The sequence below is a fragment of the Podarcis filfolensis genome, assembly GCF_964270895.1.
Source record: "Podarcis filfolensis genome assembly, chromosome: 5".
Taxonomy (NCBI): domain Eukaryota; kingdom Metazoa; phylum Chordata; class Lepidosauria; order Squamata; family Lacertidae; genus Podarcis; species Podarcis filfolensis.
Genome location: NC_139608.1, coordinates 79649303 through 79673523, shown reverse-complemented (window position 1 = coordinate 79673523; position 24221 = coordinate 79649303). Strand labels below are relative to the sequence as shown.

At 43.4% G+C, this 24221-nt stretch overlaps 1 protein-coding gene and 1 long non-coding RNA gene across 13 annotated transcripts in view; one reads left to right on the top strand and one right to left on the bottom strand.

Annotated features, from left to right (window-relative positions):
- Nucleotides 1–24221, top strand: part of RET (ret proto-oncogene) — a 123748-nt gene that overhangs the window by 20561 nt on the left and 78966 nt on the right. The window contains exons 5-8 of one of the 8 annotated variants that reach the window (XM_083614587.1): nt 839–1101; nt 2690–3215; nt 5707–6221; nt 21482–21678. The exons of 2 other annotated variants lie outside the window; for them this stretch is intronic. In XM_083614587.1, the coding sequence (XP_083470713.1) occupies nt 6214–6221; nt 21482–21678 (205 nt within the window). In that variant the 5' untranslated portion in view covers nt 839–1101; nt 2690–3215; nt 5707–6213. Of the gene's footprint in view, nt 1–838; nt 1102–2587; nt 3216–5264; nt 6222–21481; nt 21679–24221 lie in introns of those variants that run through there. 5 more of the 8 variants (XM_083614588.1, XM_083614584.1, XM_083614590.1 and 2 more) reach the window with 5 other exon arrangements.
- LOC310763012 overlaps nt 1–24221 on the bottom strand; it is a 37286-nt gene that overhangs the window by 3312 nt on the left and 9753 nt on the right. Inside the window, exons 2-4 of one of the 5 annotated variants that reach the window (XR_014548363.1) lie at nt 14731–14863; nt 13636–13751; nt 11520–11651 (exon numbers count right to left, since the gene is read on the bottom strand). This is a non-coding gene — a long non-coding RNA (uncharacterized lncRNA). Of the gene's footprint in view, nt 1–11519; nt 11670–13635; nt 13752–14635; nt 14864–24221 lie in introns of those variants that run through there. The other 4 variants (XR_014548364.1, XR_014548365.1, XR_014548362.1 and 1 more) reach the window with 4 other exon arrangements.

Sequence of the window (24221 nt, the reverse complement as noted above, 5' to 3'; positions counted from 1 at the left end):
GTTTTCCTACACTGTAGAGACGGCGTTGATTAGAAGAGGGAACGTTTCTCGGAAAGCATCAAATAGATAGCTGGAAAGCTGATTTCAAGACAGAGGTGCTGGCCTTCTACTTAACATGCTAGTTTTATTTATGAAGATAAGGTTTTTGAAAGCAGGAACATACAATCATGTGAGCTGCTACCCACATTTCTGAAGTTCTGAACTGTGGCATGGTAGGTTCTGAAATTCAGAGGTATAACCTCCGTAAGGACTAGGACTATGCCTCAGCTCAATCATTAACTCACCACCCATATTGGCCTGTAACAGTAAACCAAGAAGCTTGGCTTTAAAAACTGCATGGTGCATGAACTCCTCACTTTGCTTCTCTTTTGGTGCAGGCAGGTAAAGCAGGAAGAGGATAGCTTAGCATTACATCTGAGCCTGGGGTTGTGCTTTGATTTGCCCTAATAAGCCAGGATGCATAAGCCAACAAGAATGGTTTTAGACCAGCAAGCAGTTCTGGCTTGGTTTACAAAGCCATTTTTCTTGGATTATGATTACATGTAAACACAGCCACTCAGTGGCCTTTTATGTGAGCAGCTATATTTTTTCTTCAGCCTGACCCTCCAACTGCTGATCTGTATTGCTAGTTGGTTGTTTTATTTATGAATGAAATAAAGTGAAGTATTTTGGGCACCCCACCCCAATACATTGTTATTCAATGTTATTTTTATTATTAATTAAATTTATATACCACCTTTCATCCGAGGATCACTGTAGTAGTATAAATGAAAAATATTGTGTCCTCCCTCAGAGTTGCTGAGTTCACTTTGGGTTGTTTTTTCTTTTCTTTTTTAAGGAGACCGCGGGAAGCCATTTGTGCAAAATGCGAATGCATGTAAATTCATCGCTCCATGCTGCAGTCACATTGGCTCAAATCCTTGTCACTCCATCATGGTTCCTGGAAGCAAGGCTGTCTCTTCAGGTTATGTGCACTGCACCTCTCACCAGTATAGCTTTATCCTGGATTCAAGAATGCTTCTGTGACCTATGGGGAGCTTCCATTTCCTTCTGGTGTGCTCCCTCAACCAACCAGCTATCCATTCTCTCTGAGCAGATGAGGTATGCTCTACGTTGGGAAAGTCAATGGGCCTCTTAGTGCCCATCTCTGTGTAGAGCAGAGGTTTTGACCAGATGATGACCTGCAGGCTTTTTAGTACTTTGATTATGACCTATGTTTGACTAGGACTATGATTCAGCAGTGACCTCACTGCTCAATATAGATCATTTATATTTTATGCTTCCAAAGTTTAATGTTTTTGCTACTTAGGTAAGCACTGCAGGATGGACTAATATTTTCTATTAATGGAAATGATGCTTGTTGTTGCTTTTTAAAATAAAATTGAAGGAAGCTGAAACAGGCTTGATTGATTAGGGCTATTTATGAAAGGTATGGCAGGGGAGACTTTGCCGCAGGTTAGCTACTTTGCACGGGGTTGTGGATGTGAAGGTAGGCAAATAAAGGTACGTTTTCAGCATTACTTGGATGGGGAAATGCAGCAGAAATTGCAATTGCTGGGGAACAAGCCTGAGATCTTCTGAATGCAAAGCAGGCACTCTACCAGTGAGCTACAACCTTTCCCAAACTTCTGTGGTAAACAACAACTAGCCTCTCGGGATGGAGTTGTGGTTCAGGATGAGTTTTCAGTCCTATGTAGAGCCAGAAGAGAACTTGGTGGATCAATGCAGAGCCTAGCACAGTCTGTGGATGTAGGCCGGCGATCCAGAAATGGGGTCAGTAACAAACTTCATTATTTGTTAGGGCAGCTTTGAGGTTTATTGGCTTTTCAGACTGCTTAAGCTCGGTTTAACTGGTCAGGCAAATACATCATGGGCACCTGTATAGTCCCCTACCATGCCTGTTGCTCAAGCAATGCAGGCATTACTACATGATGAAATTGGCTGAGAATTGACCAACCATGGTAGCCTTTGGATCTGATTAAATGGCACATAAACATGGTAGACTGAAGGCATAGAGGATGATATTAGCAGATACATGGCTGTGATCATTGCAGAAAATGTCTGCACTGCATTCAGATAGTCTGTGATTAGATTTTCTGTTATTCTCCATTTGGTTTTTTAATGTGTTGTGAATGAAGTCTTCATTTTCTACTGATTTTGTGGTGGGTGGGTGTTTAAGTTGTTTATTTAAAGCATTTTCACCCTGCTCTTTTCCCAAAGAGCTTGCAAAAATCTGTAAAGAGACAGTTCTTGTCTTCAGACTTGCAATGTGAAACACACAACATACATGGGTGGGAAGGAGGAAAGTAGTGCTAAAGTAATCAAAAGGCTCATAAACCCTGATCAATCAATAGGTTCACTAGGTGTTCCTTGAATAAGCGAGTCACTCTAGTCTTTAGATATTTCAAGGAGGGCAAAGTTGCCATGGGCTTGGTTGATGAAAACAGCGTAACAGAGAATTGGGGTTGGGGGCAGACTATATGTTGCATACAAAGGAAGCCACAATGGCTGTTCTAAAGAAAACATAAAATCAGCTTTATGAGAGGGTGATTTTGATCAGAAATCTACCCCATTTGCTTTCCCCCAGGTGGGATTCCAAACATGTGCTCACATGAGGAATTACAGAAGCAGCAAACTGCCTACAGCCATAAAGATACCTAGCACAACCTCCTTCATTTATTCCAAGCAGAGAGAAGACTTGGCCAACACAGCAAGTGAAGGAATCACTCTACAACACAGGAGCATGGCAAAATGAAAGTGAAACCAAAAAGGAAACATTCCAAGGCATACACAGAGAAGGGAGTGATCACAACCCACAGTGTAACAAGGCACAGCAAATGCTCCATTTGTTTTTAAGCAATCAATAACTCCTGGTAGCTTGGTTTTATTGGAAGAAGAGATAGCTGCTTGGTTATGAGAAAAGACTATTCTACATTTTGTAATCACTGACTCAGGCACAGCAACATCACCTGATATTGCTCATCTGGCACATGGTGTACCCTGTGTGCAATTCCAATGCAGCACTCGAGAACGGTTTCCAAGATAGCTCTGAAAATTGGATAGACTTGTGGTCCAAAAGCAAGAGGAGCTGCTGACAAATAGTGACAGTAAAGTTACTGATGTCATCATTAGGTTTGTTTTGCATCAGCAGTCAGGCCAGCCAGAGAAGAATTTTCCAAACTTGTGATAGTCAAAACATACTTCCTCACCACAAGGCAAGTATACTTTCTTCTTCTTCTTCTTCTTCTTCTTCTTCTTCTTCTTCTTCTTCTTCTTCTTCTTCCCCTTCATCAGTAGATTTCAGGGTGGTGCACAGCATAAAAATACAGTGTGAAAGAGTAAGAATTCCCCACGCTTTGTAAGTTTTGTATGAATCACTGTGCTTCTCATGACTCCAGATTGGAAGGAGACAAGTTCAGGGGAGGTGACTCTTGTAGACTCCCTTAAGGGAAAGAGCAGTTATGGCATATCTGAGGGTGGGGAATTATGGAATTGAACATGATGCAGACATATGGCTCAATTGCCCACCTTCCAGGTTCTTGGAGTGGGGTAAGGGACCTCAGAGCATTAAATCCTGCAGAGATGCAGCTTTCGAGCTACTCTGGACCCAATAGTTCCTTATATTTATTTATCATGACAGAGACTTTGTGAATTCCTGGACTGGATACTTGCAGATATGAACATATTCTTACTGGTGTGTGCATTCATTTAGGGCTCCATAATACTGAGTGGTTTTAGTAGCTGCTCTTAGGGTTTCTCGGGAACATAAACATAACATTTGCAGAGTTTTTAAGTAATGCTTCCTGGGCAAGCAATGTATAATGTTATCTGAAACTTCCAGAAGCCGAAAAGCATTCCTATGGATTGATCTTCACCCAAGCGAGTAGAGCCATTTCCCTTGCTACCAGCAGCTAAGCTGGGTTTGCTGCTGCATATGCACTCATCTCTGATGAGTGTGCCTGTATGATGTAGGTGTTTTCGAACACCAATTTTTAAATTTTTATTCTTAAGGCTTGTGAAAATCCCCAGTACACTTAACTTGAGAGTAAGCCCTGTTGACCTCTTGCAACATATTAAAAAAAAAAAAAAAAAAAAAGGGACAGGTCTCAGTGTGGAAAGTTCATCCAACTTTTCTCCCCCAAAGAAGAAATTGTACACAGAGGGAACTACAGAGATGGTGTTGGCATTATGCAACAGAAGTGGCTGAGGCACTCAAGTGCTTCCATTCCGCAATGCATGCAACGTTTGCTGGGGCTTTTAGCTGAGTATTGATGGCTTGCTGGGAAAGCTAATAGGTTGAGCAAAGTCCCCCCCTTCATTTGTGGTTCAAAAGTGGTGTTACACTAATAAGCAGCAGCTGCAGGCATACATTCTAGGCTACTTTGGGCATCTGCCAGGTAGCTTGCCTACCCTTAAGCATCCTCTCACCATCAGACAAAAATATCTGTTTCCCCAGCAATTAATTATTCAGCATGTTTAATGTATCCAGGGCGGGGCAAGTTACTATTCTGAAATCGGTACCTTCGTATTAAGATGTAGTTACAGAGGACAGGCTGCTGTTGCTTTATCACCTCTCTTCCCCGCCCCGCTGCCCTGCTCCAGATCTTTTGGTAACTCGTTTCTGCATGTTTGTTTGGATGTCCTCCCGGTTCAACCCCATCCCTACTTTTTGCCTCGATTTTGCAGGCCCAATCTTCCGCACCCCGCTCTGGGCTTGCCCCAACCCCTCCGGCCATTTTTCAAGAGCCAAGCCTTCCACTCTGCTTCTGCTTCTGCTATCTTGCAACCAAGCCCGGGGAAGGGAGCAGATGACGGCGTCCCCGGCCTCTGCGCCTGGAGGCTGTTTGGATGCAGCCCCATCTCCAAACTGTTGGGTGCTTTCGTTTTTAAAACGTTGCGCAAATTATGCAAGGACCAGTTGCGTTTCCAAATGCTGGTCTTTTGCATTAGGCGCCCTCGCCCAAACTTCCTACACCTGGAGTTTGCAGCAGCAGCAGCAGCAGCAGCACCTGTAGCAAAGTGGTCCTGAGCTTCCCCTTGACTCTGCCCTCCTTTCTTGAGATTTGATCCCTCCCCCCGTTTTTTCTTTTTCGGCCCCCTTTCGGTGGGTCCCTTCCTGCCTCTGCAGTCAGGCGCCCTGCCCCCTGATCAGTTTCACACTCCTCCCCCCCCCCCCGCTGCTGCAATTTGTTCGTTAACTTGGGGTGGGGGGAGAAAGAGAGCGGCTTGTCCATTTGCTGCCTGGACCGAGCCATCCGCGCAGCAGCTCCACCGCGAGGAGGGGGAACAGCCCTGCCCGCTCGCTCGCTCTGTGCCTGCCTGCCAGCAGCCTCATTAGGCGCACGGCAGCTCCGCCGCAAGGACCCAGGCAAGTTCCCAGCTGGCCCAGACCACCCCAGGCGGCAGCCAGCAGCACCACCGCCCCTCGCTCAGCACAAAAGCCGAGCTGCTCTTAGATCTTGCGGAGCAGAGCGACTGAACTCCTTCCATTCCCGGCTGGAGGGAGGCGTCGGAGCGGCATCCTTTCCCCCTTCGCCTGGGAGGGGGCGCTGCAAAGTGCACTTGGAGAAGATCAATGCAGCCGTGCAGTTCCTGAGCGCGCCAGCCGCCTTGGAAGCAAACGGAGCAGATCTTAATTTCCACTTTTCCCCCCACCACGGTCTGGACCCGCTCAAATCTCTCTCTCCCCCTCACCCTCTGTTCCAGATTCAATGAAGAAGCACCCTGTAGACTCCGATGGGCGGCTAAAGACCAACGGGAGTTGAGCCAGTGCTGCCTAGGCAGGTGGGCTGAATCCGCCTCGTCCCTGCGCGCTTCTGGGTCTCTACCTCTCTTTCGATTTCTGGGGAGAGTAGAGACCTGGGAGGCGCCCTAAGTGCGGCTCTTCGCGACCCGGGCCGGCAGGAGCAGACGGGAACCCCCCCTTTCAGTCGAGCCCTTGGTTTTGTTGGCGTTTGGCAGCCGCAAGGGATCTGGAGACCCTTCGGAGGATGGGGCGACCTGACTGAGGAGCGGACTGTTGTCTCCCCACCCAAGACCCAGGCGCCTGCTTTGTAGGGAGCGCGGAGAACTATCTTATCTCGTGCACGTTTGAACTCCAGAGCGCCTTGCCAAGACTTTTTCCCTGCCGTCGAAGAAGTTAGGAGAGGCGATGGGATTATTGCGAGGGGGAAAGATGCCTTTAGCCCGTTGGGCGTTAAGTGTCGTCGTCTTATGCGAGGGTAAGTAGATCCGATGGGGAAACCCTCTTCGCACTGGTTTAGGGCACGATTCAGCCAAAGTTAACGCATTACAGTAATTGAATATACTCTCAGTGAGATGCGTTTCCTTGTAAACGTGCAGCTGGCTCCTCGTCCCGTGGATTTCTGTGCAGAGCGTTGAGCACCTGCTCGGCTTTACTCTGCTGAGATCCGTGAGGGTATTGCAGCCCCGTTTTACGCATGTTTACTCGTGTCTAAGGAAGCCAATCTAAGAAGCTCACTTGCTCGGGAGTAAGCCCCATTGAACTAAGTGCCACTTCCGAAGAAACATAGGATTGAGTTGTGCGTCCCAGGGAGTTCAGTGGGGCTTACTCCTGAGTGAGTAGGCATAGGACTGCAGACTTCGTGTGTGTTTATTTGGAAATAAGGCCCTCTGTATTAGGGAAGGGGGCTTATGTCTTGGGAAATGTGTTTCGGATTGCAGTCTTAAAATGCTTAACTTTTACTCGGATCACCCATCCTGGTGATGACAGACTGTGCTCCGAAACGACCCCACCCCTTAATATGCCTGTGATCTTTAGCTCTTGATTTACTCTTTTATTTCTTTTTCTTTTTACAATCTCATCATTCTTGTGTATAAACCCTGATTTCAAACAAATCAAGATGCAAAAAGGGGGAATGACTTTTTAAAAGTTTATGAAAGATCTTTTTTAAAAAAACATCTTTCTCTCTCCCCACCATCATCAAATTAAATTGGCTTCAGGTTGATAAATGGAAGAGCCTACAAGATGAAAAGTTATTGGCTCGCCGCACAGATGATGCTTCCCGCAGCTGTTTAGTTTCTAAGGCAAACAGAAAAAGCCATTATCTTCCTCCCCTCCATCTGGCCGTGTTTGCCAAAGCGTTTCTGATGTTTACGTGAATAAATCAAAGTTTGTGTGTTGTAAAGAAACTTGTTCGCACTCTCCCGGGGTGAGGGTCCCCTTTAAACCATTCAAAATAACAAAAGCCAAAACAAAGGAATACCTTTTTTCAGGTAGACATCAGTGGCTGATCTAGAGGAGGATCGTTTGCCGAATGCTGGGTCGTGATTAATAATTTTAAGCCAGTTCACAGTGGTTTTAAATAGCCATCAGTTAAAAACAGTGAAAAAAGGAGGTTTTTGGTTTGAGTCTTGGAAGCACTGATTGACTTACACAAGCCTTTTCTTCTTCTGCCTTACACATTTCTTAAGAATACCCGGGGCCCCTTACCCTATTTCAGATCTTCCTTAAGTCCATCATTCAATCTAAACTTCTGTGTCTCTTCAGTTGGTGTTTGTAGCTTGAAACCATAACATCAAGGTCAAAATCGATAGAATGCAAACATTTTAAAGCCCTGTTTTCTCTTTATACTCAAAAGTGTACTGAATGTTTTCAGAAATGTGTTTAATAGAGATTTTTGCTTAGGCTATGCCTCTTTGTATTAGACAGGTCCCTGCCCATAGGAGCTTACAATCTAAATATTGATGGTATGGGTGGAAATGGAAGGAGGAGAGAGGGAAGGACAGTATATTATCATTCTCTCAAAATCCTCCCCCCCCAGCAGTACAGTGTTGTATTTTTTGAATACACATGTTCATGTTTTGGAAACTGATGTTTCACTGTAAAATGCTGCATCATATTTATCACACATTAATTTGGAAGCTGCTTTTAGGTCTCCTCCTTTAAACTGAATATGGTTTAGTGCAAATGCTAATCCAGAAACTGAATATGTTTCTCCCTTTAACATTAATTTTCCACCTTCTTTACTTCTTTAATGTTTGTAACCTTTATGCTTTTATGTTCTTAGCATCTGCATACTGGATGAGGAACAGAAACACATTTTCAAAAATAGCCCATCTGCTTTAAATATCAAAGCTTCTTAGATGACAATACTGTGGAAGTGACCTGAGATTAAGTCCCATTGAATTCAATGGAACTTGCTTCTTGGCAAATGTGCGCAGAATTGGCTGCAGAATTGGGCTATTGGTTTTAACAAATGGAAAACCGCTAGAAGGGTTGTTTCAGAAGTGATGCTGTGAATGCTTGTGAATCTGGATTGTGCCGCTTGTGAATTGGGGTGTGTGTATGTCAGAACTTTTTTCTCTTTCAGAGCTTGTGCGTATGAGAAGCAGAAATTTAGCAGCTACAGATGTGCCCACTGCTGTATTTGTGTGCTGGGTAATGCTGCCCCCATGTAACTTAACACCTGTCTAGCAGCATGTGCCATGCTGAATGAAGATCTAGATAGAAAGGAAAAGAACACAGATTTTCCTGTATGGGGGCTGGAATTGGAGGTGTAGGAGATCTGGCAAAAAATACCAATGGTCAATGGCGAAAATTGCAATAAAGGGAACAATACAAGGGAAAGTTCTTCTGTTTAACCAGTATCTAAATGTGCAGGAGCTTGCAGCTCACATTCATTTCAGTAGCTTAATTAACTACAAACCCCAACATATGGGAGGTGGCATTGCACAGGAGAACTCCCCACTACACTGGTTTGTATAGGACCAGAGGTTGTTCTAGAGAACTGCAGGATGCAGCACATTTATATTTGAATGCTTGCCAGTTCTGAACTTCCTTTTAGTGAGCATTTGCAAATGCTGCTCAGCTTCCTCCTTCCTTATTCACCGAAGCTGATTGATCCTTAAATACCAAATATAGGTTGTGGGTGCAACAGGAGGCATAGCTGAGTCTTTTTATCTAACCGTCTTTTCTCCTCGTTATCTTAGTTGAGCTTCATGTGAACTGAAATCTGCTAATCATTTTATTTATCTCATTGACTAAATATTTATTCTGTTCAAAAGCATCATGAACGAGTGTTAAGAGTCAATGTCAGGAGATAACATTCTAAAGTGGGGCTGAAGTCCAATTCCTGCTCTTGTCTCACATGCGAGACTCTTGCCTCCTTCCTCATGAGGCTTGAAAACAAACTTGCCACTGGAAGGACCCTCTTCCTCAGCAAAGTAACAAAGTTAGTTTCCTTAGGTGCACATTTTCCGCTTGTGGGCCTCAGTAGATGACTAATGCCATTTAAAATTTTTGAGTCAACATAGCTGCAGATGCTTATTAGGACAATGTTAATTAGGAATGCAGGGTGTCTAGCACAAAAGGTGCCTATTGTGTGGGAGAAATGAAGTCTGAAAGAGGTGTGACACCAGCTCCTATTTATGTTTCTGAAATATCCACATAGGTAATGGGAAAGTACTGTAGACTTCTGGATGAATTTTGAAAGCTGCCCAGATTTATCGATCTTTGACCAATTAGGTAGGGCCATTTCCCCTGCTACCCAGTAGCCAAGCTGCATTTCCCTCTGTGCATGCCCCCAATCCCTGTCTCTGAGTGTGCCTGTGGGGTGTAGGTGTTTTCAAAACACCGACTTGTCATATTTGGGTTAATTTAGATGTACCTCTAAAAAGTAAAAAGTGCTTCCGCCTTATGTGTGTACTGTACTTCAGGGCAGTGATTCCCAAACTCCCCTCCCCCCATGGACCGCTTGAGAATTGCTGAGGGTCTTGATAGACCCCTTAATGGTGGTTGGTTGGTTTTTTGCCTTCTGTAGCAATTGTAATGTAATGTGCTGTGCTAGGGTGTGTTTTTTGTTTGTTTGTTTTATTATATTTTATTGTGTTGCAGTTTGGATTCAGCAAATAATAAAATACACATATGAAAACTAATAGAAGCAGTAAAAATACAATTAAAATCAATGTGAATATTTAATGCACTGCGCCAACTGTTCACAGCCACTGCTCCTGCTGTTCTTCACAGGCAGACAACAATGGACCACCTGAATGAGGCATGCAGATCACTGGTGGACCGCAAACCCCTGCTTTACAGAGCATTTCCCCCATATATACCTCCACAATCAGCTGCTGAGAGTGCCAGCCCTCCTGTTACATAGAGTGAGGTGGCTGCCTTCAGACAGCTGATTTTGGGAATTGCGAACGGGCAACAAATGTATTGTATTTTTTAATCCCAGGGAGAGCTGCTTGTAATGCTTTGTGTCTTGGGTGCTAAAATAACCTGGCCAGCCTTGATACTTAATGCACCCCGATTTGATGGTGCACGAGGCAGGGGGTTTCATTTGCTGTTCTGCCTCAGATACCAGCATGTCTTGGGCTGGCCAGGCCCCCCCCCCCGCATACTCTCTTCGACTGATGTTGGAACAATGAGGGCACAGGGCAATGGTTTCAGAGTTTGGGATGCCCTCCTTATGGAACTCATAAGTACGACAAATTTTGTGTGTGTGCCCTTTTCATTGGGAAGTTATAGCATTTTTTATTTGAGAAGTACTTCAGAGATGACGGATTCCAAATGGGAATTTTGCTGCTGCAGGCTCTGGGCCACACAGGTTTTAAATCGTTTCGCTTTGATGGATGTTTTCATCATATGCAGAGAAGCATGTAACAAAGAGCAGTTCTGTTGTGTGTGGCTGAGTAGCCAACACACCCAAAGTCCTGCTGACTAGCCGTGCCATGGGCAGGAGGTAGTGGTGCAGCTGCTGTTCCCATTTCTGTTTCTTTCACAAAGGGCGAGAAGTAGGCCAGTCCCAGGGCTGGCATAGCTTTGATGCCCGTTTGGGAGCACGTGGTGGCAGCTTAGAATCCTTGGCATTATTCATGGAACTTGCCCTGACACCCACAAGGAATGTCCTGTTTTGGCCCACACTGTTGGCAGAGGACATAGGTGGTACCCTGACAGTGGGCCTTCCTCTCCACCGGTGGCAATGGCACTTATGCCACTTGGTAACTAAGCCAGCCAAATGTCAACTGCAGGATTGCACACACACACACGCCCCGCCCCCTCCACACACCATGCTTTATAAATACAGTGGTACCTCGGGTTACATATGCTTCAGGTTACATGCGCTTCAGGTTACAGACTCCACTAACCCAGAAATAGTGCTTCAGGTTAAGAACTTTGCTTCAGGATGAGAACAGAAATCGTGCTCCGGCGGCCCGGCAGCAGCAGGAGGCCCCATTAGCTAAAGTGGTGCTTCAGGTTAAGAACAGTTTCAGGTTAAGTACGGACCTCCAGAACGAATTAAGTACTTAACCCGAGGTACCACTGTAAAATTAATATTTGATGTGGAAAAATGATGGTGAACATGTACGCCTGATCTTTTTATGTTTTTTTGTTGGGATGTTTTTATTTATTTAATTTATGGACCGTCAGGTATTAGTCATGAGCTCATTATTATTTTTATAGAACAATGAAATCTTAGACTGCTACGAGTAAGACAAAAAGCCTTTATCTCTAATCCATACTGAAGGTTAGAGAAAAGAAATATGGCTTGCGCTCGGATTGTAATGCATCTTTGGTTTATTCATAGTCGCTAGCATTTCAGGACAGCTTTTCACTTGCCTGGACTGCACCACTATAGACTGCTCTCTGGGCTCCCGTGATTCACTGTTGCTCCTTCCAGAGATTCCTGCCCAGAGAAGGCAAGCTGTGGTGATACAGTGGTACCTCGGGTTACAGACGCTTCAGGTTACAGACTCCGCTAACCCAGAAATAGTAGCTCGGGTTAAGAACTTTGCTTCAGGATGAGAACAGAAATCGTGTGGCGGCGGCGCAGTGGCAGTGGGAGGCCCCCTTAGCTAAAGTGGTGCTTCAGGTTAAGAACAGTTTCAGGTTAAGAACGGACCTCCAGAACGAATTAAGTTCTTAACCCGAGGTACCACTGTACTGCTTGCTTGCCTCAACAGGATGGAGGGGTGTGTGTTGATACTTCTGACTTTTGTGTTGCCTGAATCTAGCCTATTTTGCAATGGTGGGAGTCACACTTGTTGTCTACTTTTGCCCTTGGCCCTACCTACCTCTGGGATGTGGCCTCTGCACCTGGAAGGTTTCCTATGAGGTTCCCCACCCCTATAGAAGAATTACTATAGGCAGATATTGTTCTACTGTGAATAAGGCTTTTCACCTACGGAGGTGGGGAATCTTTTTCAGCCTGAGGACCACAGTTACCTTATGGGCAACCTTATGGGGAGCCAGATCCTATTGGTGGGCAGGACCAGAGTTGATAAAAATGAGGTGTGGGGACACAAATATGAATCTTGCATTTGTACTTTGTACATTCCAGCACCACAAAAACTAGAAGTTCCTATGCACATCATCATCCTCCATTCAGGCAACCAGGCACAGTTCAAGGCATTTGAGGAGGGTGTTGAATAGTACCGGGAAGGGCTGTGGCCTCAGAAGGAGGCGTGGACTGGGAAGAGTCCCAAGGGCCACATAGGGAGTTATTGAGGGCCACATTGGGCCAAATTTAGCCCCAGGCTGGAGGTTCCCCACCCCTAATTTAAATTAACCAGTTGGTGGACCAGGAATCATTGGTGTTAAAGTCAACAGCCCACCATTGGGTCAAAACCAAGTTGGGGGGAAAAGCTACCGAAACTGCTTATTAATTTCCTTGTGCTAAATCCTGAGTGAATAATGGCCAATCTTAAATTCAGTTCTCTGAATTTTGCTGCAATTTGTTACTTTTTTTTAAAGATCCCCATCATATTTTTTTTAGCATTTTAGTAGCTTTCTTTTAACACACGTTTTATATGTAGTTTTGACTAACACACAGTTTTGCAAGCAGTTTCCACTAATACACATCTGTGTATTAACTTAACCAATATATTTATTTTGTGCACCCTTCCCCTCTTTTAGGCATTTTCCTAAATATTATTTGGTTGGTGAACAGCACAGCATATATGTGAATTTTGAAGAAAAGCTGTGTTTCAGCTGGCGTATTGTTTCAGGCTGCAGCAACTATAGATAGGGCTCAGGTTCAGACTAAGCTTTCCCTTCATAGCTTTAGGTACAAACAAGACCTATAGCCACTGAGTATTCTGGAGACATGTTCGATTTAGTAATAAACTTTTTCTGCAGTAGGGATTCATAATAACAGCTATTGATCGTATAAAACACACATTGTATAGGTCTTCCTTTGTTAAAGTTGGAAGACAGAAATAGCCATTGTGTGGAATGCTTTTAATTTCTTTTTTAAATTATTTGCTTTTGTGATGAAAACTAAACTATGTATAACTTCATAAACATACCAGTGACATATAGTTAAATCTCTGCTGTACTGTAAAATATTGGTTCTTTACTTGCAACTGGAATTCTCCTTACACAGTCATTCCACAAGGCCATGTATTGCCAGTTATGCTTGCTTTGTGCTACAGAATGCTTTTAATTCATTATACTAATATGGATTAATTTAGTAAGTATATCCTCTGTTCAATATTGGACTGTATTACTGATGTGGTGATACTGTTCCCCCACTCTACCCCATGGCTAAATATCCTAGGAGATTCTGGTTACTTATGGGTTGCATGCAAAGTTTCTTTTAATTTTAACAGGAAAGGAATTCCTCTGGATGAAGGGAATTTTTTGCTTAGATCTTGATGATCTTGGCTTACATGATCTGATCTGGTCCACATCTATATTCAGCAGTTTGGCATCAAGTGGTTTATTTGCAGACCATTTTGAAAAGTGCCAGGCTGTTTTTACACATGATGCTAAAAAGAAGCATCCCCTGTGAATATTAATGGAGGAGAAAGCCGTTTGTCAGTCAGGGTGACAACCTAGACAACGCATGTTTTCAAACCGCATTACAGAGTGCTGAATGCACGAGTGCCGTGTGTCCTTAGCTTCTTTTAGCTGAACAAATCCCTTTTTAAATGGTCTCTCTCAATGTCATCTCTCTCCCCCCCCCCCATGCTGGAAGAAAGAAAGAGCCTAACATATATTATAATCTCCACTTCTGGGAAATGGTAATGAGAGCAGACAGTAAAGTCAGTTCACTGGTAAAGTCAAGGGCCAGGTTAAAAGTGGATACAGGGTGGGTTTTTTGTTTTGTTTGAGATGTCAGTCCGGTTTGGTAAGAGGAGGCTCATGGAAATGTGTGACGTCCTTTGGAGTTTAAGGTGGAGAACCCTCCAGTGCCCATCAGCCCTCACCAGCGTGACCAGTAGTTGGGGATGATTGGAATTTTAGTCCTGTGATATCTGGAAGGCCACAGGTTCCCCAGTCTTGGTGTAAGTCAATCATTACTGCACTTTTCCTGCAAGCTGAGGAACAAACTAGCTGCAGTGACTGCATGACTTGATAGGACTTGCAGTGAATTCTTAAAAACGGGGGCAGGACAGAGGGCAATTAAAAATGCAGCATGAATGGTAGTGAGAGTTGAACTCTTTGCTTGCCTGTGTTCTCTCTTCCCCAAATAGCCACATTTTCCCCTGGCAAAGGCTTCTTCTGTTCTTGGAGCTCCAGTTGGCAAAATGATGGCTGGGCAAAAGCCTTCACGGTGGTAGGGATAAGCCTCTCATCCCTTCCCCACTGTGTGCACTAAATCATCCCTTGTTTTTTATGGTTTTAGTTGGAGGCTTGATTCTAACATGCAGGTCTGGAATTGTCAGGTGTGTGGCACACTTATATTCCTCAGTTAAAATTGGAGGCACGCTTCATGATCTTTACTCCTTTAAACGACTTAAATGTGTTGGAGTAAGAATAACCTTCCTTCAGATGAGTCCAACCCCAGTGTTTCTGCATGAGTCACTGTTCTTAGAAGGCCAGAACTTGGTTTCGTGCAGAGTTACAGCAGGCAGCCTCTTTTGTGGGTAGCTGGGTGCCTTGAAGTCACATCATCTGTAAGTGATTAAAATCACTGTTTCAGTACACTTGCATTTCCCTTGTGGCAAACTGTTTTGGAATTTTCGCTTGGGTTATGACCTGCACTTTAAAGGCAGAGAAAATGGACTTTGGACACACAGTTGACTTCCTTTAAATGGCATTGATAATGATGGGGATGTTTGTTTCAAGCACTTGTTTCTTTCTTCTCCAAGACTGGAGGCAACTTCTAACAAAGTTAAACAGTAAACCAATACCAGTCATAATATCACATAATCTAAGATCACAGTCTCATAAACAATGTTCCGTTAAAGAAAAACGATACTCTTTTCCAGCAACAACAATATGGCAGTAAAGATCTAGAAGCTTGTTCAAGAGCCATAGGCACTTTGAAGAGACCGGCTTTGCATCCTTTCTGCAATGCTTAAAAGCACAGCAGAGTTCCGAACCATACAAGGTTGGTTGTTCCGTATCCTCGGAGCAATTGGCAGTGAAAACCCTGCTCCTCACTGCAGATGCAGTATCTTTAGCCAACAGGGACACAGGGCCCTTCTCCCAGGACATAAACTGCTTCTATGGGGAAAGGGATATGTGGATCCCTGGTTGTGATGGGGAAGAACCAACCCACTGTAGGGCACAGAGTGCAGAAACCTGGGCAGACCCAAAGAATATAAAAATATCAGATGTTGGTTTCATACTTAGGTTGTCATGCCTCAGGTGGGTCCCACCACCTCACTTTTAAAAGGCCCTCTTCCCAGTTTAATGGGATCTCATGATCTGATTGGGCTCAATTGTTTTAAACAATTTTTCAAGTTTTGTTGTGGTGGTGGGAGAAAATAATGCTCTTGCGCTCTGTTTTCTTCTCAGAATTCCGGCCCCCAATCCTTTATCGCTTACCTATTTTGCTGTATCTCTTGATGAGTTTTGTTATGACCAAAGATCCCCTTGGATGGCAAGAAATATGAAGATTGAAAAGCCAACACTTTTATGTGAAATACTGAATTCAGTGGGACATGATAGATAGGGCAGACCACTTTATTAAATTAGGTTTGTCACATGGACTGATGGTTCGCATTAATCTTGTATCTACATACTAGGTTATGGTAGGATAAGTGGAAACTAGTATTTGTATACCAAACCCTTAGAAGACCTAGTGGACACTGACCTAGCCTGTGGTTACTATTGTTGGGTACAGTTTCTGCTGCAAGAAGGGCTGTAGGTTTTAACTGGGAATATGATTTACTTTGTGTGAGCCAAAAAACACCCTGAAATGTCACATTGTAGAAAGCAAAACTCTTCCAAGTCCATAATAGAATAAATCTAGATGCCCAATATTATGTAAATTTTTCACTCAAGCACATTTATTTCTCAGCAAGTTGCTATTTGTTTTCATCCATAAACAAATACCACCTTCAATCAGTATCTAGTGATCTAGAATGTAGGAGTAAAGAGATCTGAACTCCAAAGGTTAATGCAGATAATCTGTCTCTTTGATGTTTGTATAAACTTAAATAAATAAGGTATGGACATATATCCAGTCATGAGAAATACTGAATTGTGGCTAAACAGCCTGCATGCTACCCAGCCTGTGTGTATGTAATTTTAAATACAGTGGTACCTCAGGTTAAGTACTTGATTTGTTCCGGAGGTCCGTTCTTAACCTGAAACTGTTCTTAACCTGAAGCACCACTTTAGCTGATGGGGCCTCCTGCTGCTGCCACGATGCTGGAACACGATTTCTGTTCTCATCCTGAAGCAAAGTTCTTAACCCGAGGTAATATTTCTGGGTTAGCGGAGTCTGTAATCTGAAGCATATGTAACCTGAAGCGTATGTAACCTGAGGTACCACTGTACCATATGCACTCCTAGAAGACTGGGTTCAGTTTGTGAATCCAAGAGTCTCAAATTCCAGACCATAGTCTTAAGTACTGTTTAAAGATAACATGCCAAAATCAATGGGGTGATCTAAATATTCATATACTGTACAGAGCTTGGGCATTAGTGTCAGGAAGAAGCAAACTATTTTGGCTGACTTGCCAATTTGAAGCTTGTCTACACATTAGTTACCTTATACTTGTTTGCACATTAGTTCCTTAACTTCATCCATTCGAGTACCTTAGCACCCTACAGGAACATCGCTATTCTGGACTGTTGTTTGTTTGTTCCAGCAGTGAGCATAGGCAACTAAAGAGAATATGTTGCAACAGGGCTCAACCAGCTAAGAGTCCCTATAAGTGCAGCCAGATACTATGCACACTGCAGCTTCTCTGCTCCTGGGTTGGTCTCCAGCTCTGCCAGGACTAGGCTCTCCAGCTGGAGAGCCTTCTTCTAGCCTTGTGCTTTTGGCAAGTTGAGATTCCCTGTCACTGCTGCCAGCCACTCACCCTAGCAGCCACCACAGTTTTTCTTTTTTTTTTAAATACATATTTATTAGCCACCACAGTTTTTCTTTGCCAGAGAAAACAAGCCATTCGCTGTACGAACTGCTTTTCCTTTTCCTCTCTCTCTGGCTTCATCTGTGATTTTCCCTACTGTTATCTCTTCCAGCTACAGGCAAGAGCAGTCACTGCCAAAGCAAAATCTGAAAACAGCCCATGCAGTGATTTCCTTGATGCTTCCAGCTAGGAAAACCTGGGGCTGCTTGGAGGAGGAGGAGATGCTGCTGAGAGTGCAGGTTGAGTCATGGGGTGGAAGTGTGGAATGTGGCTCCAGATGCCTGTACTGGCTGTTTGAATGCAAGGCTGGTAGAGTTTCCTGGATATGGTTCTGCATTAAGAGGTTAATAAGGGTACCTGCTCTGTCCGTCTGGTATTCTATTTCTTTGAATAAAACCTGCACAAGTGCCTTTTGAAAAGCTGATTCATGTTATTGATTGGTTCAAAAATGGTATTTCCCTGTTAATGATCCACTGATGGGAATTTACTTTTAGAGATTCATAATGTATGTTTATGAAGGATGGCAATGATGCCCCAAGCTTCATTAATTTGAAACTGTTATTAATTCAGGCAGTTAGTAGTTGTGATTGCAACCGTATGATCTCCTAATGATATTATGGCATCTGTTGTGTACAAATATTACAGGATAAAGCTTAACAACAAAAAGCCCTTCCAAACAATGTGCTGGAGGTATTAATCACTTTTGATGCTGAAAGTTGCATCCATCTGCACTTTGGGTGCTCAAGCAGAAGCCATGGTAGAATCTAGAAAGGCCGCTAGCTATTCCATTCTGTGATCAGAGACTGGGCTGGGTTCAGTCTAAGCTAGTCATGCTTTAGTCTCATCGAAACCAACAGGACAAACTGAAGGCTAATTTAAGAATAATCCTTGGGCACAGTGAAGAGAAAAACCAAGCAGAAGAACTGCCCAATCCAAGCTCAGGCTGGCAGGGAAGATTTCTTGTTGTCTTTCTGTCTCCCTCTCTCTCCCTCTGCCCCCCCCTTCAGACATGTATTTTCCCTTTATATTTTCTCCCACTACTTGCAGTGGCACAACTATGCCAGCTCCAGAGCTGGTCTGCTGCCTTCCCCGCTTCCAGGCAGATGTGGGGGGAATGGGAGGTTTCACTCCGTAGATGTTACTGCCATTGAAGTGCCAGCAGTGAAGTGGGCAAGGGCAGCAGAGTTTTCTACCCCTGTAGAGGGGAGCCTTGAGAGGCTGGATACCTCTGCAGGCAGAGAGGAGATCTGCTGTGTCCTTAGGTCTCAAGGCATACTTCCAGGAACTCTTGTTTTGTGTCCTTAGTCTTGATCCAACTCATTATTATCTCCTAGAAGTCTTAAAACTGCTGCAACCTTTTTATTTTTATTTAAAAAAGCTTATTCCAGGATGGAGTAGGATGACAGGAGGAAGGGATGGGGGAAGAGAATGCATTTTATGCCTTCTGTTTGTCTTAAGAGGCCTGGCAAGTTTGAGGATTAGTGTGGGAGGAGGTTAGGGAAATATCAGGAAATTGGTCTCTCCCTCTTGCCTCAGTGGTGCTTTCAGAACCCTGCAGACCTTTGGAGGAAGGGTTTAGTAGGAGTGCACGTTGGTATCTGCCCCAGACTCTCTAAATCAGTGGTTCTCAGACTTTTTTTCTCTGGGCCACACTTTCATAATAAAAATCTGCTCATGCCGCAGCAGGTTTTTTTTATTGATAAGAAATATATTGGAAAACAAAAAGAAGCAACTCCTAGCAGTGCTTGATTTTTAACATTTCACACAATTACTTTATAATACGATCACGGGACATCCAGAAAGTATAAAATAGTGTAGCTACAGGAATCATTCCCAAAGTATAATTTTTAAAAAGCCCCTTGCATGTTTACCTTAACTATGTATGGAAACTCAATGGGAGGTGTGAGCTTGCTTTTGCTGGGCAATTTCATTTATATTAAGTTGGATCTGAGACAGACAAACTCATCTCATCAATTTCTCCCTAGCCTAGCCTGGCCTAGCCTAATACTACACTATACCATAACTGTGCTGATATGTTCAAATGTTTATTTGATTGCCCTTGAATCTTTCCGCCACACTTGCCATCCTCTCCTGCCACACCCTTTGAGTACCACTGCTCTAAATACTCCTGATTTGTGTCTTTCTCACCTTGTTCCTACAAAATATGTCTCTGGGTGTTTGCTTTATATTGCTCAAAGAATTTTCTCAACAACTGTACTTTTAAATGAAGTTTCAGAAGAGTCTGTATTTCAGAGACACCATTTTTTTTTTAAAAAATGTCTGAAATGGCATGAATGAGCCAGTAGAATTAGAGAAAGCTTTCAGAATAAATGACGCCTTGCCACTAGCAGAAATGTTTTTTTTATTAAAAAAAACTTTGTTCAGTTAATCATGATACAAATACACTTATTCTGCCAAATTACCTTTCAGAATCTGTCTAACTAAATCAGTGGTTTCTCTGATTCTGCAAAGGAAGATGGGTACATTATCCCTAATGGTTAGCTAATGGCATATGCATTTAGAAAACTAATTAAACATTATATTTAGCAGATATTAAAAAGTTGCTTCTGTTACTCTAATGGGTTGTTTTTATTTTTTATTTTCTTTTAAAAAACAACAACATTAAGGAGAAACTTACAAAGGAGATAATAGGAAAGTAGGTGGTTTGGTTTCCAGTCCATCAAAACAGATTTCATAGAATCATAGAATTGTAGAGTTGGAAGGGACTCTGAGCTCCAACTCCCTGCTATGCAGGAATCTCAACTAAACCATCCATGACCGTTGTCTATCCAACCTCTGCTTAAAAACTTCAAATGAAGGACAGTCCACCACTTTCAAGGCGGTCCATTCCACTGTCAAACAGCTCTTACCATCAGAAAGTTCTTCCTGATGTTTAGTCGGAATCTCCTTTCTTGTAACGAAGCCATTGGTTCTGGTCCTACCCTCTGGAACAGGAAAGAACAAGTTTGCTCCATCTTCCATCTGTTATTTGAAAATGGCTATCATATCTCTTCTCCGTCACCTCTTATCCAGGCTAAATGTACCCAGCTCCCTCAACCATTCCTCGTAAGGCTTGGTTTCCAGACTCTTGATCGTCTTGGTCACCCTCTTTGTACACATTCCAGCTTGAAGATTCTTCTTCAAATCTGGTGTCCAGAACTGGACACAGTATTCCCAGTGTGGTCTGACTAAGGCAGAATGGAGCAGTACTATGCCTTTCCTTGACCTGGAGACTATACCTCTGTTGATGCAGCCTAGAATAGCATGATCTTTGTTTGCTGCTGTATTACATTGTTGACTCATGTTAAGCTTGTGGTCTAGCAAGACCTCTAGATCCTTTTCACAGGTACTACTGGCAGATATTCCTCCTGCCTAAGTGTAGAACCATACATTTGTCCCTATTGAAATTTCATTTTCTTGGTTTTGGCCCAGTTCTTCAATCTGGGAAGGTGGTACAACTGGCTGTTCCCATCGGGCATCTCCGAGGACACCGGGCATGGGAAGTGTGCACCTTTCATTTCCACAGTGTTGCAGCTAGAGCTAGGTTGTGTGCAGGTCTTTGGGAGAGTTTGAGGACTGTTTCTGGCAATCTACATGTTTTGTGATTTACGTCTTTTGCATTCCGTACCTAAGCCAAATTTTGACCAGGCCAGGCAATGGGAAATAGCTGTGGGTCAGCGGTAGAGCACATACTAGCCATGCAGAGGATCCCAGGTTCAGCCTCTGGTATCTCCAGGTAGACTTGGTAACATCTTAAGTTTTAAACCCTGAATGGCTATTAAATGGACCATTTGGAATAAGGCAGTTTCCTCGGTTCTGTGCTTTTGTTGTTGCTGCTGCTGCCAATCTTTATTGCACAAAGCTGCCCCATAACTTTCTACCAGTGAAACTGCAATGTGATGGCTGTTATCGAACGTGCATATCTATCTATCTATCTATCTATCTATCTATCTATCTATCATCTATCTATCTGTATATCTCTCTATCTATCTCATTTCCAAGCTAACTCGGTGGATTTTAAAAAAATAATTACTCCCATCATTTGGAACTTTGCCTTTTGTGCCTTCAGTGTAGCTCCCTAAAGCACATTTTTTCCAGCAAGCTTTAACTTTCTTAAGCAGGCCCTGCCCTGGGGGAGCAAGGAGTCTATTTCACAGTCTAATACATTTCGCCATTAAAGAGCTTCCTCTTTTAATTCCAGGATATTCCAGAAGGAAGCACTTAATTTGAACTGCATTGCAATGAGTAGAAAGCTAGCCTTCTGGCATCCAATGCTTCCTAATTATTTGCCCTGGGGAGAAGAGCGGATGGCAGCGGAAGTGGAAGCAGAGGCTCTGGAGAGAAAGGAAAGATGGGAATGCTCCAAATTAAATAAACCATACCAAGAAGGAATTGGAGGTACCACATTCTTCCTTTCCGGAGACTCCCTAAAACCTTCATTTATTTTGACTTGCAGCTGAAAGGTTTCACTGTCACCTCTTCATTGTTCTGCAGTAGAACAACAAAAAGCTGTAAGCATGTGGAACAAATATTGAGAAGCAAACTGTTTAAGCACATGGTACACTTTGTCACATGCTTGGGTTTCCAATATTTCAGGTTTTTCTAAAGCGAGACACTTGATTCCTTCCTAACAAAGCCTGAGAAACCAGGAGAAGAGGCAATTGGTTTTTTTTTTTTTATAATGATGGGAAAGATTGGGAGGAAAGTCCAGCCCTGCCTTACCTTTCTGCAATGCCTAAAACCTGAATAAAAGTATATCAACTAAAAGTTGGCAGTGATGGTAGGATAGGACTTGAGTAGTTCCTGGAATGCCTTCTGCTCAAGGGATTATACATGAGGTTCAGCATATAGGCCTAAAGACATCTAGGCAGGAGGCTTCAGAGATGCACCTAAAATGCTCCCATTTGAAGCACTCTCATACCACTTGAACAGTCATGGCCTCTGCCATAAAATCACAGGAACTGTAGTTTGTTAAGGGTGCAGAGAACTGTTAGGAGAGCCTGCACACAGTTCCCAGCACCCTTAACAAACTAGGTTTCCCAGGGTTCTTTGGGGGAAGCTGTAACTGTTCAAGTGGTGTAAGAGTGCTTTAAATGTATGGCGTTGAAGTGACCCAGTAAGAATATGGGAAGCTGCCTTACACTGAGATAGTCCTTTGGTTCCTCCAGATCAGTATGATCTTTGTTGACTGGTGGTGGCTTTCCAGAATTTGGGACCAATCTAGGACCATTGAGCTATGGGCTGCCTCAGGCCCAACCTTGGATTAGTGCAAAAATGTGGGTTCTCAAAGGGGAGCTCCCAGCAACTTTGCTCATTTTTTTGCTGCTGTTTCTGAGCAAAGCCAAGGTTTGTCTTAGGAGGTTATCTTAACCTGGACCCAGACGAACTGCTTTTCATTCTAGTTCATATATTCACTCCTATTTTCCTAGTTCCTTATAGTTCTTCTGAACATTTCCATACGCTGTCTATCTGATACTTGTGAATGCCTAACTTTATGAATGCCCTGTGCTGTGAATCATCTTTATATTCCCCGTGGCATCCACATTTGGATCGTATTTCAATTTTTCTGGAAATACAAATATAGTTCTATTACAGTACCTGATACACCGGCAATTAATAAGCCAGTTGCCAGATATGTTCGGAAAACAAGACGGGAATGGGCAGTAGGGATTAGGCAAGCAGAAAAGAGATCACAATCCTCCTTGAGTATTGCTAATCATGAAGTTCATTTTGCATTATTATGGAATCCTAACTGTTGAAGGAACTCGCCCAGTGGCTTATTTGACAGGAAAAGTGGTGATGAAGTGACTGTTCCTCAGTGTTTGCCAGATACTGGAGGTCAGGGGAAGAGGGAAAGCAAGAAAGAAATGAAAGGTGAGAAAGTGGCAGTGTCTTTGGTTGAGTCTGGTGATGCTCTTTCAGATAGAAGCATTTTTGGAGTGAGTTCAGTTTGAACACTCATCACTACATGTTTAATGGTTCTGTGCTTAGTCATGCAAAAGGCCTCATGGTATATTTTTCATTATCCACCTCTCCCAGATTTTTGGAAAGCTGTCATTGCATTTTGCAGTTATAAGCAGCAAAATCTGGTATCCTGAGCTGCCTTCCATCCTGTACACTTTCAAGTTTAGCAGCTTAATGGAGACCATTCCAAGTTGGCTTGTCTGCTGGGAAACATTGTGTATTGTATAACTCCCATCATCCCCAACCCAGTGACTATGCTGACTGGCTCCCAACAACTAATATGTCATTCAGGGATTTGTGTTACTTTCATGGGCTTTTTCTATGTGCTTCATTTCAACCCCCCTCCCCGGCAATAGATCAATCATATAAATAAATAAATCTGGAGGGCTACAGATTTTCCAACCTTGTTGTAGTAGATCCTGGGTCACGTTCCAAGATTGAACAGTAAATCTCATGGAGAGCTAGCTAGGCTTATTAGCAATATAATGCTCCCATACAGCTGCTCATTTGCACGGGAAAGGTCATCAGTGGTGGGCAAACTCTTTTCGAGAAATTTGCCACCATCACTACCTCAGTAAGCTTCTAAGGAAACTCAGGATTCACCAGAGCACAGTTGGAAAGATATTGTGATGTTGTGTGGTTTTCATAAGGCAACCCCCCTCTACTGCCCAAGATTCAGTAAAACTACTGATTTGCTCCATTTATGTTTCGGTATACTGGCTTTCCACAAATGGTGGTTTTAACACAACAAGAATGGACGCTTTTAGATCTCCTTCCATTTCATGCAAAGAGAACGGGGAAGCACACAAGTCCAAGGCTCTTGCTGGCTTGTTTGTGTAACAACAACCCATAGTTTGTTGTTACATCTGAACCTGGCCCAGAAAATCCTGCCCATTTTAAAAACATATAAATTCTGAGGAACCTTGGGGAAGGTGCTTGAAAAGTGCAAAATTGCATGCCTTGACAACTAACATTTT